The sequence below is a fragment of the Podarcis tiliguerta genome (genome assembly GCF_965153285.1).
Source record: "Podarcis tiliguerta genome assembly, chromosome: 4".
In the NCBI taxonomy this organism is placed as follows: domain Eukaryota; kingdom Metazoa; phylum Chordata; class Lepidosauria; order Squamata; family Lacertidae; genus Podarcis; species Podarcis tiliguerta.
Genome location: NC_139537.1, coordinates 20,386,298 through 20,400,706, shown reverse-complemented (window position 1 = coordinate 20,400,706; position 14,409 = coordinate 20,386,298). Strand labels below are relative to the sequence as shown.

General features: G+C 42.4%; 1 protein-coding gene across 5 annotated transcripts in view; it reads right to left on the bottom strand.

Moving 5' to 3' along the window:
• GRIA4 (glutamate ionotropic receptor AMPA type subunit 4) overlaps positions 1–14,409 on the bottom strand; it is a 217,865-nt gene that overhangs the window by 16,154 nt on the left and 187,302 nt on the right. For all 5 annotated transcript variants that reach the window (XR_014510180.1, XM_083436276.1, XM_083436277.1 and 2 more), the window contains exons 12-13: positions 14,066–14,264; positions 11,508–11,755 (exon numbers count right to left, since the gene is read on the bottom strand). Coding sequence is in view for 4 of the 5 variants with exons in the window: in XM_083436276.1 (XP_083292402.1) it covers positions 11,508–11,755; positions 14,066–14,264 (447 nt within the window). In the remaining variant the exon portion in view is untranslated. The remainder of the gene's footprint in view (positions 1–11,507; positions 11,756–14,065; positions 14,265–14,409) is intronic.

Sequence of the window (14,409 nt, the reverse complement as noted above, 5' to 3'; positions counted from 1 at the left end):
GTTGTGTAGTCCCAGCTAAGTTGCTCAGGTTTTATTTTATGATTTAGAACTACAGTACATAACTCTATCACGGAAGACAGTAAGCTTCAATTCAGTGCTTTTAAAGAGGCACATTGGGAAGTCATAATCTTTGAACTGAATCCCACAGAGTAGTTCCCTTAGCCCCAGTCCAAAGATAGAGCTCCTTGTAAGTAGAAGCTGCCTTGCCACTTCAGTGCTGGCAAACTCCACATAGATTTTCTCCCTGGACATGCAGAGTTTCCCCACCACTGAATATGGAAGCTTCTGCACACATGGAGCTTTCCACCAGAGCCTCAGCTTGCAAACCATGACTGGGGGCTATAGCAAGTAGCTATAGGCAGCCAGTGCCTATAGGATTCTATGAACATTTCAGTAAACTCTCTAACTGTGAAGCTAGAATGTTCTATCACCAAGTTTTAAAGCTTATGCGGAAATGTACAACCAGCTTGCATCATACCAGATATGCAAATATCTAGTTACAGGTAAGTAGCCATGTTGGTCTGCTATAGTCAAAATAATAATAATAATAATAATAATAATAATAATAATAATAATAAATCCTTCCAGTAGCACCTTAGAGACCAATTAAGTTTGTGTGCATGCACACAAAAGCCCACACCAATAACAAACTTAGTTGGTCTTTAAGGTGCTCCTGGAATGAATTTTTAAAATTTTGTTTTGACTACGGCAGACCAACACGGCTACCTACCTGTAACTAGAACTGTGGAAGGCACCACATTGAGCTGCATGAAATGGAAGTCCATCAACTTCACCAAGAAACTTGCACAGGTACAGTCTGACATCTTCTTTCTGACTAAATGCAAGAACCTAGACATTATACCTAAGCGTCTTAGAATTAATAACCCTCTACAATCCACTGGTATCTGAAGGAGTGTGCATGCACACAGAGGCTCATACCAATAACAAACTTAGTTGGTCTCTAAGGTGCTACTGGAAGGATTTTTTTTAATGCAAATATCTGTCATAGAAGGTGATGAAATTCAATTAGGGGAAGAGCATTGTCCTGAATGTGTTTTTAAAAACAGTAGCACATTGTGAAGGTTTTTCCATCAGAGCCAGCCCAAGACATTCTGCCACCTGAAACTAGGGACAAGATGGCACCCCACACACAAAGAAGCTGACTAAACGGGTCGTTAAAACTTATTTCAATAATGGCAGCATGGCAGAGTCCTCTACCACAACTGAGGAGATCAGACCAGGCCATGTGTTGCACACAGTTCTGTCCTCAAACACCACCCCAACATCTACTGCCTGTGGTAACTACCTTATTCTGCCTAATGGTAGGGTTGGTCCTGAATACAAAACCCCCAAAAACAACAACAACCTGTTCCTTTAGTCCTGATAAAATGCTCCACAGGGCTCTGGTTTCGTGACACTTTTTGGGTGTCATTCTCTTTACAGATCCCTCAACTGAAAGTATGTCACCATGCTCATACTTACCTGTTTTGTTGCCCTCTGAAAATGGCACCCCTGGGCAAGACATTACTTCAAGCTGGTAATCTCAGTTGAGAAGAGGCTTTCTAAAATTGTAAAAACTGCAACACTATTTTTAAATGCAGAGATCTTGGAGACCGTTAAAACAATGAGCTCAGCCCCCACTGAGGCATCTTAGAGAATCAATTCTATGATTCCATGATTTTATGGCTACGTAGAGGATTTTTTGTTGTCGTTGCAAACAGAAGAGAAAGCATTAAAGTGATCTCTGACCTTATTCATGTAAACTGCCTGCCATTTCGCTATTATCTTAGCAGGATAAATCTTTTTAAATGTCAGAATCCCCACAGTTTCCCCCTTCTGTTCAAGGCAGAATACACTTGGCCTCGTTTCCTTTTCCTTTTCCATGGCTGCTGCTATAAAGAAATATAAACTGTTTGCAGGTGCCATAATTTCCTGAGCATTTTCACATTTTAAGACCCAGAAACCCTACTGGCAAAATACGTAATGGAAAGGAGAAAAAAGATGTTAAACTTGTGCCATCAATAAAAGCAATATAATAAGCAACAGCCTTGGGGATATGTAGGATATGTAGGGCTTTTTTTTCTAAGCCGGAACTCAGTTCCAGTCATTGCTATTGTAAGAGAACAAGGGAGGCGTTCACGGTGAGTTCCAACACCTCTTTTTCTAGAAAAATAGCACTGGGGATATGACATACAAAATCGGATGAATCTATTTTGGCCATAGGGCTAAGAAGCACCTTATCATCTTAGTGAAATAGTATAGACCAGGATTCACAACTTTAACACACACACGTTCACAAGATGGTGCCAATCAATTTTGATTTATTAATACTTTCCTCAAGTGCTTTAGTGCCATCTCTCTATATAGAGAATAACTTTGATAACAAGACTAACAAATTTCCTATGGTATATTCTGTGGACCAGAGTTCTAAGTCAACAATGGGTAACAGTACAGCACAGTACCATTGATACAGAACTGGCATCAGGACCTAACATCCTTCGGCAGCTGCCAGGGCCCCAGCAGCCTAGTAGGGTCTACTGCTGACACCTGTCCTGGGCCCGCCATTTTTTTAAAAGACCTCTGGGCCTAGCTACCATTTTCATTGTTGAAAATGGAAACCATAGCCCCTAGCCACCTGCTGCTGCCCGGAGCACTGCCACCCACCATCAATGCTAGGTAAACTTGCCAAAGTCCACCAAAAGAGGAGGACTTTGCACAAGACTCCCTCAGAGTTGAAGATGGAACTGCCTCAACAGTCAATGTCTGAATGAGAAATGGGAAACTGCAAACCAGTTGGGATGCGAGTGGTGAGGCTAGCCTACAGAGTTGCCCTTTCGATGCCTGCATTCCTGCTATTTACCTGGATGAGGTTGGGGTAGGGCAGCAGGTTTAAGGTGTATATCAGTGGGACCGGCGACTGCCCCTGTGAATCTGGTGCTTCCACCAGTGTGCTTACTTTGCCCCTGGTTCCATTTGGACAACCACTTCCTCTTTCAGTTCTATGTACTTTTCAAGACTCAAGATTACCGAGCACGGATCCACATGGATCCTCAGGATTTTTGCATTGGGTCACCCCAAATTCACCATCAGATCACATAGCATGTCCATGGCTATAGCCTGCACCAAAAAAACCCACGAACCCACTGTTGCATGGGGCTGCAATGGCTCAAAAACGTGGTTAGAAAGCACAGATCCACATGGATTCTCAGGATTTTTGCATTGGGCTACCCCAAACTCACCGTCAAATCACATGTCTGTGGCCATAGCATGAACCACAAAAATCATACATGCCCTGTTTCGTTCAGAATATACTTCTTCTTGTTTTACTCCTCTAAAAACTAGGTGCGTCTTATGGAGTGGCAAATATGGCATTTCTACCAGTTCTGACTTTTACCCAGATCCTTTGGAAAAGCAAAGAGTTTGTGCATGATTGCACGTACTTTTCTCCCTTCTCTCTCAATGGGTAGCTTGTAAGGGGACTAATCTGTAGGATGCAGGAGAAATTTCTAGAGAGGGCAGCTGTCAGGGACAGAGGAAGCATGGTGGAGACCACCTCCTCATTCTGACTCTTCCAGGGAAGAGGAAGAGAGTATAGATTAACAACAGTGGTTTGTGGGAGGTCACAGCTCAGAGGCAGATGAGAGGGAAAGTTGGGAAATCATGGGAGAGCAAAGAGCTCAAAGACAGAGGGCACACAGCACCACCCATAGAGGAGATAATGAGGAAGTGGGAGAGAAGGTGGGTGAAGATTCACTCAGGACAACACCATTATCCAAGAAGGTAGGTTCTATAGCCTCTCTCTGTAAAGATTGAAGTAAAAAAGAACTGTCAGAAACTGTTATTTTTCTTTATAGTTTCCTGGGCAACCTGCCAGGAGCTGCTGACAGCATCACATACAGCACTAGCTCAAAAATCCAGATGTGCCCACTGCTCTTAAAGAGTTGGTGCCCACTGAGAACCCTGTCTCCTTTGCTTAACCCTTCACCTACATTTTCCTTCCTTAGGTTCATTTTTTGAGGGTGTTGCTGCTGGAGTTTGATGGAACCCTGGAACACCAAACCGTGGCTTAGGATGGCCATGCTGGCTCCCAGGGAGGAGACTGTGGGCTCAGCTACATTAGCCATGTTACAATGCTATAACAGCGTTATAAACATTCAACACCAGATGGCACTGTAGAGCACAAAACTTTGTCTATGCGATTTTACATAGAGTTCTTTCTTTTGTTATAATGATTTAATTTATGACTTATTTATAGTGGTTTTTTCACCCCTGGGGGGTAGATCCAGCCTGTATCTGCTTTGCTCCTCCCCAGTCATTTTAGCTCAGTGTGATGTGGCAGCTAAGCCAATGCTAGTTTGGCTTACTGTATCTGGCCAAAATTTCCTTTGCCATGGAATAAAAATACAGGAATACTTGAAGTTCTTGTTTTAATCATATGCATCTGTTTGGATTTGTTTAAAAAAAATGGCAAACATTTTTTGTTTATTTCTCAAGTTGATTTTTGGTGCTGAACGCTTGGCTGATAAAGCTGAGCCTGGATGAAGTTATGTTTTGCTAGTGACATAGTCCAGTAGGAACAATGCTGCTATAATAATTCACTATCCAGCCTGTGACCCCATTCTAGACCCTGCAGGCATTTGAAGATTGCTGAGAAATGTAACAACTTGCAAATGTAGTATTAACAGTGGCTGTGGAAAGCCCCGTATTATAATGCAGAGCTAGTTTCTTTAATAATTTGGCAACATTATAAAGTGAACACCTCTAAAAGTCTGGAAGTTGTTGTAGACTTGCCAAAAAAAGAGGACCAGGTTTTGTTCTTCCTTAAAATTCAGCATCTGTCTGAGTTCCAAGAATTAACTGTTCTTAAGATGAAAGGAATTTACTTAGATAAGACTCTCGTATACCCTCGCGGGGCTCATCTTACATTTTGTTTCTGATTACGTAATTTTTGTTTGCAACTATCATTTCCAGCATGGTAGACGTTTCTTCTGAGATGTCCCAAATCTTGGATAAAAGTCAAAACTAAAGAACTGCATGAAAGAAAATCCCTTTCACTCCATAGGGTGGTGGCCTAGGGATCTTTTTGTGACGAAAAGCCAGCCCCCACATCTTCCTCCCTAGGAGCCTCCAAAGAAGGAAGATGGAGGAACAAGGAAGAAGGCTATGTAGATTTATCCTGGCTGTTCAGAGGAAGCAGAGCAAACTCTAATTTAGAGTAGAACCGCACTGCAAGTGGGTGATTGTAGTCACTCTAAGCTCAAAAGGGACTGTAGCCTGTTGCTTCCTCATCGTCATCCTCCTTCCACAGATTACCCCTCTGCCCATAGCTGTCAACTTACAGATTTGAAAATAAGGGACCAGCAGCCTCGAAAATAAGGGATCAGCAGCCAAAATAAGGGATTTTCTGGGCACAGGTTATGTTCAACTTCTGAGCCCCTCTGAGCCAAAGGCAGAAAGCCCAGCCAGCAGCCAAATGAAGCCTCATCAATAAGGGACAGCAGTGGGACATGGCACTGGGATAAGGGACTGTCCCGCCAAATAAGGGACACTTGACAGCTATGCCTCTGCTTTTATCTCTGGAGACAACCAGGTTCAAATCCTCACTTCCCTATTGCTCCTTGGGTGATGTCAGGGCAGCCACTATCACTCAACCTAATCTGCAGCGAAGGGTTGTTGCTAGGGTAAAATAGGTGTGGAGCGACTTCTGGAGCACCTGTAAATCCCCCCCCCCTTTTTTATCATTTGCTGCCTTCCTGTTTTTCTCTTTTCTAGAGGGTGGGATTGTGTATGTCACCTTCAGCTCCTGGAAGGAATGGCAGGATATGAACACACACACACACACACACACACACACACAAACAAATACATATGCTCCACATCCATCCTTCCACAAAACCTAAGTTCCTTTGGGACCTGTACATTTCTCGCTCCCCCCCCCCCTTGCTCAGGCTGATCAGTTTCAGTGTGTGGCTGAAGAATGAAAACAGAGCATTGTGGTAAAGTGGTATCTTGAATGGTCTCTTTCATGAACAGCCTTGCCTGCTCTGCCATCTCTTTAACAGGACAGGCTAGCCTAAGCTATCTCAGGTTAGGTGATTGGAGTATTTGTTCCCTTCACCCGCTCCTTCTGGATTGCCTTTCGATTTAAAAAGTGATCAAGGTGAGAGAGAATGCATTATGGTCATACATTATTCAAGTGAAACACAATTCAGATTAATCTCACTGAACGTGTTGCCATATTGGTGAATCCATAGAGCAAGTCAGGAGAAAAAAATGCTGCAAGCGCTAAAAGCTTTTGAAATGAGAATTGTGGTGGGGGGTTGAGGGGGAGAGGAAGTCACATGTTTGATTTCAAAGGTAGGCCCCCTTATATTCATTAGCCAATCTTTGAAATCAAGCATGTGGCAGGGAGAAGAAGAGGAAGAAGAAGAGTTTGGATTTGATATCCCGCCTTTCACTCCCTTTAAGGAGTCTCAAAGCGGCTAACATTCTCCTTTCCCTCCCCCCCACCCCCACAACAAACACTCTGTGAGGTGAGTGGGGCTGAGAGACTTCAAAGAAGTGTGACTGGCCCAAGGTCACCCAGCAGCTGCATGTGGAGGAGCGGAGACGCGAACCCGGTTCCCCAGATTACGAGACTACTGCTCTTAACCACTACACCACACTGGCTCTCGCTTTATTTCTCCCACACCATTTATGACGCACTTCCAGCAATGTTCAGATAAATTATACTTATTTTTGAACCTTCATTGGGGGAAATGCCATTGTGGAATATTATTGAGCTGGTTTTATGTTATGTTTACATTTAAACTAACTTGCCCCGCCATTTTCTACATAAACTTACATTTATTTTGTGAAACTAGTCTGAAGTTCCCTTTCCCCCCATTTTTCCGCACAATGTTAACATAGCGTAAAATTTTATTACAGCTGAGTATAATTTTAGAAAGTGAGCCTCCAAACAAAGGCACTTCTCAAATTCAGTTTAGTTTCTCATGGAAAATTTTCCGAATTGAGCAATAGTGCACTCAAAAGCATTGAAAGAAGCTGACTCATATTATTTGTTCTACCCTGTTGTTTTAAACATGAGCTTTAATAATTTCAATCTGGGTTGGACTGCACTGAATTATTATAATAATACGGTATTTTTTTCTCTGTGTTCAATCACTGTTATTATAAACTGCTTTGAGATGTGAGAGGCTTGAAGAAATAAAGGAATGAAGAAAGAAAGCTGGGGTGTTAGCTCCTGGCCATTTGAAGGAAGAAAAACAGTATCGTATTTGAATTTGGAGCTTACATACAGGAAAAATAGCAGCAGAAACAGAGGTCCCGGGCCAAACTATTTTATATTACCATAGAAGACCAGACATTATGGACCTTCTGCAACATTCCACTGCTCCTTTAAGGATTATGGGTTTGAGTTGTTTTATTTTATTTTATTTGTTTAATTAATTTTATATACCATCCTTCATCTGAAGATCACAGGCTGGTTTGCAGCATAAAAATACAAAAGGAGAACAATTCAGGAAACACAGAGTTTTGGGGATGGACTTGCTCTTAGCACAGCAGGACCAAGCAGCTGAAAAGCTGGTGCCTCTCTCTATCTAGAGGCAAATAGCCTGGACACAGTCCAGTTTTCACTAGGCTGAGTGAATAAACTACTTTGGGGAAATCTTCTGATAAACCCAAAGCACAGTTCAATCATCTAGGTAGTTTTTGTTCTTCCCTTGCAAAATACATAGACTGACCATGCGTTAAGCAAGCCAGGGGCTAGCAAGGACTTTTGCCCTTTAAAGCCACAATGGAGGAATAGAAAAGGATAAGGAAGGCCAGCCTTCTCTAATCCCCCTTAGGTTGTACCAGTGATACAACTCTACCTATTTCTAATAACTTCCAACTCAGTGCTATTTACCAAAAGGAGCTTTGTTAAATTATAGATATTCCCTGAAGACTGACAGCAACGAACGAGGAACAGCATTAAAGTTTCAGCTACATGGAGCTAAATAAACCCTTTGAGAACAGCTACTGTATATTACCAAGACAGAGATGATTGTTCGGGGAGATTTGCTCCCTCAAACAAATAGCAGGAATATTGTTTAACAGCAACCTCCACTGGGTGCTCGTTGGTCGAACTAGAAGGGTACAGAGCTGAACGGTTGATTGTTTTCTAGCTAGGTTTAAGTGTTTGCTACTGTTATTTATTTATTAATTAAATCAATTGCACCCTGCCTCTTCCTTCCAAAAAAATATTAAAATCATAAACAATACCAAAGTCAGACTCAGCCATACACTAGAGCATGACATTCTGAGAACAATTCTCCCTTCCTTCCCACCCAATCTAATAAGCGATTCTCTCTTTCCTCATATTAGAGTACAAGAATTCTTTTGCAGTCATTTAGCAAAAACAGAAGTGTAATTGCTCCCGCTTGGCCTGAAAGTGGTTAGGGATACCGCAAATTTCTGTCCCTAATGCAATTTCCTGTTCCTGTGATTTTCTGTTCCTAATGCAAAACCTACATTGTCAGGTGTGCAAAATCAAATACCCAGAGTGCAGTAGTAAATGAAATAATTCCACATGTGGAACAACTTCTGCTCTCTCCCACACCTGTGCACACTCCACACCACCCCCAAATCTGCTCTGGAGGATTGGGGAACAACCAGAACAATTTTAGGGGTTGCATGGGGACAAAAAGAGGGAAGGAAAGTCCCATTACACAAGCAGAAGATGTTCCCAAAGTGCAAGAAGGTATTTGTACTACACTGAATACACAATGGAGAGTGGATGGAAAATAGATTGTAAACCAATTGTGAATAATGATATTGTTATGCAGTAGTAAGTGTGGAATATGCCCTGAGTTTCTTTCAATTCTTGGGATTTTGTATCTGTTGGGGTTGAACGTCTGAGAGCAAGTTTGCCAGTCCAGTTCCTTTATTTAAGTAAATACTTTGGCTAACTAGTTAAGCACCACGATCAGCATAACCAAAGGAGTTGCTCTGTGCCATAGAACAAGTGGGCAGGCCTCCCCTGCCCATCTACCTACCAGGTAGGACAACAAAAACCACTGTAGTGCGAGCTTGAAGCAGGGTGGAAGCTGAATACACAGAGACATGGTTGCTCTGTGCTGGACCCAAAGCTGTGACAAATGGAGAAGGCAAAGAACCACACCATGTCCAATGGAATGGCTGGCTCAGTTTAAAAACATGCAATCAGTTGGCACCTCTTAGAACTATGGAGAATGCTACCCCGAAATCCAAACTGCAAGCTAAACTACACACCCCTTGTTCATTGGTAGCATAGTTTTATTGCTTTGATTGGCACAGGACAACCATTTAGAACAAAACCAAACCAAACAAAAGCCTTGCCCTTAAGCACTAACCACCCATTAGTGGTTCCTAGCATGTGTATTCAAATGGCACTCTTCTACTAACAAGATTAGTTCTGACTTCTAGCTGCTGAATATTTACCTGTATTTTATGTTTCCCTCTCATGTTCCATCATCTTAAGCCATTGTTTTAAGCTGCTCAAAGTCCAGCAGATTCACCATCCTCCCAAACACTCCTGCAAGATCTTGTTCCTCATTTTATCAGATATGGTGTTGTTGATAATCATAGCTACAGATGGAATCCATCCATGAAATTCAATGAGAAGGCCACGGAGTAGCAGCAAAAAACAAATGGTTGTTCCCCCAAAGCAATGGGGGACTTCAAAGCCCTCCTCAACACCATCCCCAATCTGATTTGCCCCATTTCTTTGAAATAAAATAATTTAGAGATGGTCTGCTCACAGATTCCCCCAGCAACTCATTTAGATGGGCTCCTACACACTGAGCTTCCTCCAAAATAACTGAGGGTCACACAATGACTTGATGCCAGCCTGTGTACAAACTTTACTATTCTGACACAGCCAGTTGCTTTCACTCTATTGCCACAAAAGCCTGTCTTCTGGTTTTCCTAGCACATGTATCAGCAAACTGGAAGCGGGAAGGAAAAACTGAACTCTAATGTGGTCCTAAAAGACTAGTCAGAAACAGAAAGAATTTTCTGCAGTACTTCCTTCCCCATTTGCTGACATTGATGGACCACAATGGAATCGAATGACTAATTATCAGTTGAACAACACAAGGCTACAGAGTTGGGAAATAACAGGAATCGGAAAGGGGATCAAATAGAAACCCATTCCCCTGCTCAAGTGTAATGAAGGCAACTATGAGTAATGAAGGCAACTATGAGCTCACCACAGCTCTTGTAAGATTGCCTTGGAAAATGAGCCAAGCTATTTCCCCCAAAACTGGGAAATAGCTTGGGCTTATTTTCAAGCCAAGCCGAATTCAGAAATAAACTGCCCACAAACCAACACCCATCCCACCTCGTGATCCAACACTTCTCTTCAGCCATCTCTGCTTGCTCCTCCCAGAGTGTCATTACTTCCTTCCTCCTTACTTTCAGAAGCATGATGCCATCACCAGATCACTATTACATTAGTCCATTGTTTTGAGAAGGGGGAGTGAATTTGGAGGTGGATGGAGAGACCTCTCTCTTTACTTCGCTGGTGCACATCATGGCCCTATGTAGCACACCAGGTCACAAGCTGCCACTGTTTTCAGAATTCAAAAGGATTTATGAGTTATTCCCTCGTCAGCACACATCAACACAACTTGGGAATCAAACTGATTTGTTAGGGGTGGGGAAGATATTTGCATCTTTGTATGTAAAAGCAAAGACATGCAGGAGAATCCCATGCATGTTTACTCAGAATGAAGTCTCCTATTTTTCAGTGGGGCTTATTCCCAGGTAGGTGCGCATGGCATTCCCGTCTAAAGTTGCAATCTAGTGTCCACTTACTTGGGAGTAAGCCTGATCAAACCCATTGGGACTTACTTCTGAGTTGAAACACATAGAATTGTACTGTATGATGCTTCAAGTTCATGCGGTATAATTTTGCATCCCAATTCTTAAAAAGTTTATTTTAAAAATGGTGGCTTTGAAGTCAGTAATAAAGCTGGGAATAAAGGCAGCAAGGTTTTAAAATATTTTATGTACAAAAAGACACTTTAACAAAGGACTCACGGAGGCTGTTTTTGACTCAGTAATACTGTCCTTTTGAGATCATGGCGGCACAGGGAGATTCTCACCTAATGTTTGGTCACCCAAAATATGACAGGCTAATCTACTCAGTGACATCACGTAATTCAGTAAAATAAAAAAAACCTGTTGAGCCTGAATAGCACTTGGAGCTACATTTTGTCTTGAGGAAAACTTGGAAGCAGTGTCTGACCAGTTTGTTTTTTATATGGCCTTGATAGATATACACCAATTGTGACTATTCGGTGGACTATGTTATTCGTACAACCGTTACCTCCTTGTCGATCGAAAATGTGAAATGGGAAAAGGAAGAAAAAAAAAGAACATACCATGTCCACAGAACAACACAAAAAGAACTAGATCAGGGGCATCAGGGAAGGTGGAATACTATAACAACACATGTTATATTGTTATACTATTCCACCCACCTTAATGAAGAACCCTTTGGTGTGGCTACGCCATAGCCTTTCGAATCCAGATTTCCTCCCACTTTCATGGTGTCACATGGCTTGCGCTGCTCAATGTATTCATTCATGGTGGACTCCAGGAGGAAGGCAAACTTGCCCTTGGACTTGCGGACACGGGCAACTCCCTCAGCTGTAGTCCTTGCGAACACGGACGGGTCTGTTGTGCTCATGTACGCCCACATCTTTTCATACACTGCTATTTTAGATCTCTGAAGGAAATTAAAAGGAGATTAGATGCAGCAAAGGGACGAGGCCGCCACAGAAACAGGTCACAATGCATAATGTATCAGGAGTCAGGTGTTTTTTGATCGCTCTGTGGGGGGAGGGGGAGATACCTTTCGATAGCATTAGAGTCATTCGTAGGAAGATACTGCAGTCCTGACATTGCTTACCGTCGCACATGCTCGTAAGTTTTATGCCCAGCCATGTTAAAATCATTTCCAGGCAGAATCACAGCAAACAGAAGAAATTATTGGAGGTGTCAGAATGACTGGCAGGAAATGTAATGATTGCTAAATGTAGCCTTTTGTACAGGTTGGTTTGATGCAAGCAACAAAATTTGGCTACACACAGGGCTGTGGAAATAAAAGTTGCACAGACTGTTGCTGTGTGTACAGCCTGTGCATTTTCCCCGTGGAATGGTCCCATCCTGTGCAAATAGCCACCTCTGGATCATTCATAGAGGTGGCCATTTGGCACTACATGGGAGCATCAAATCCACGCAAAGTAACTCTTACTCATGCTATCTAAAGGCCAATTCTGCTATTCATCAGCCCTGCTAGACCTGCTAATAAAGGGAAAAGGCCAGGAAACAGCTGAATAGCACCAACGTAGCCAGTTAATAGCTAAATATCCATTTCCTATGGTCAGATGCAAGCCCAAAATACTTGCTTGATAGACCCGCCTTGAATAGATTTGCCAAAGGCCTGTCTATGGCCATTACCTATTAACTGTCTATTGCCCAGTTATCTCCCTAGTGAACGGAAGGCAAAAATAGACTCAGAATCTGCACTAAAGCAAAAAGTCACTAGTGTAGTAGAAATAACTAAATTCACAAGGCACACAACAGTGTAGAATGCGTGCATATGCTGAGTAAGAGAAGAAATCACACCAATGAGAAAACATTGTGTGGTTCACCTGGAAGCTTTATGTAGGTCTGAGGAGCACCTGTTCAGACATATCCTTGTTTTAAGAGGCTTAGCTTTTGGAGAATGGCTGATCTGCCTACAGCTCCCCTTCTTGGCTAGAGCTGGGTTATGGCACACACAATGAATCACCAACAGGCATCCTTTGAGTTTCACATTCAAACCCCACTGCAGGCTCAAGTCCTGGCATCCGGGGTGGTGGCACAGGAAAACATCCCTGTGGAGCATGTTGTCCCAAGGCCTTTTTGCATTCCTCTGGAAGTATAACAGGGCTCAGAGAGGACATCCTTCTAGAAGCTCCCTTAAGGGTTGTGTCAAACAGCTGAAACATGCATTGTTAAGTGGTTCTTAAACAGTTTCATTGAACTATGTTCTATTCATATTTAGGACAGAAGGCCAAGGGTAAAAGTGATGGAGGACACAATATAAAGTACTATTATACCATTTTAACAGTCATGGAGAATCATGGGGACTATAGTTCATTCTGGGAATTGTAGTTCTGTGAGGTCAGCACCCCAAACAAACTACAGTTCCCTGGATTCTCTAGGACCTTTAAAGTGGTACAATAGTGTTTTAATGTATGGTGTGGGTGGAGTCTAAGAAATTTCACCACTTGCCTAACTATCCTATCAATGGCTAGTCTGTTTCCAGTGTTTAAGAGTCTATATTTAATGGCAATGAACACAATCCTGTCCAAGTTAAACACTTTCAAGTCTCCATGGCCAAGCATATAGTGGCATCAGTGGGACATAAGAGTCCTTAATTATGCCCAGCAATTTCTGTTTCCAAGCTTCTAGAAAAGGGTACGTTTTACATTTCTGTATCAGAAAAACAAAATTAAAGTAACGTGAATAGAAAGCTTTACAAGATGAATGTGGTTAGGCAAAAGACTGGAACAATGTCTCTTACAGTTACAGACTTATAAAGCAACCCTTTTGCTTCATTCCAGTGCCTGGAATTACATTATTATGCATCTTTTCATCAAAGGGCGCCTTCAGAAAACCCGTAAGCAAGAGTGAACCTGAAAGACCCCTTAGAATCATCATATATACTCAGAACTCCCTTTCGTCTCCATGCTGTGGTTTGCAATCAGCTAGCAGAGCAATGCTATCTTAATTACCTCTGCCTCTACAGTCCCTAAGGGCAGTTCCTAGCTTGACATGTCAAGATCAATATATTTGCCACAAATTAAAATGATTGCAAACGCCAACAAGTGGCATTGGAGTTTTAAAAAAACAACCCATAATGCCAATATTGTAGGAGCTACAAGACCACAAATCTGATTTTCCATAATGCATCATTATTCTGACTGCGTTCCGAACGCTTCTCAGGTAGAGCAAGGGAAACGAGAACCTAGTAGGCATGCCAACTTACTCTGAAGAATTCTTTCGTCGACCCAGAGTCCAGTGTCCCATATGCAATTTCGGTTTGTTTGGCAAGGTCTTCTGCGCTTTCTATGGGCGAGACCATTCGCTCAACAGTCAAGAAAGCCGCAAGGTTAGCGGTATATGATGAAATAATGATGAGTGTGAAGAACCACCACACACCTCCAACTATGCGACCTGAGAGAGATCTAAACATGAATAAGATAATGCATATTTTCCTATCTCTTGGCCAAGGAGAAAGAGAAAGAGACAGAAAGAGAGACAGTGAGGGACACCATTATTACAGGAAATTTATTCGCCAAGCAGCAGTAACTGGGACTGAAACATAACAGG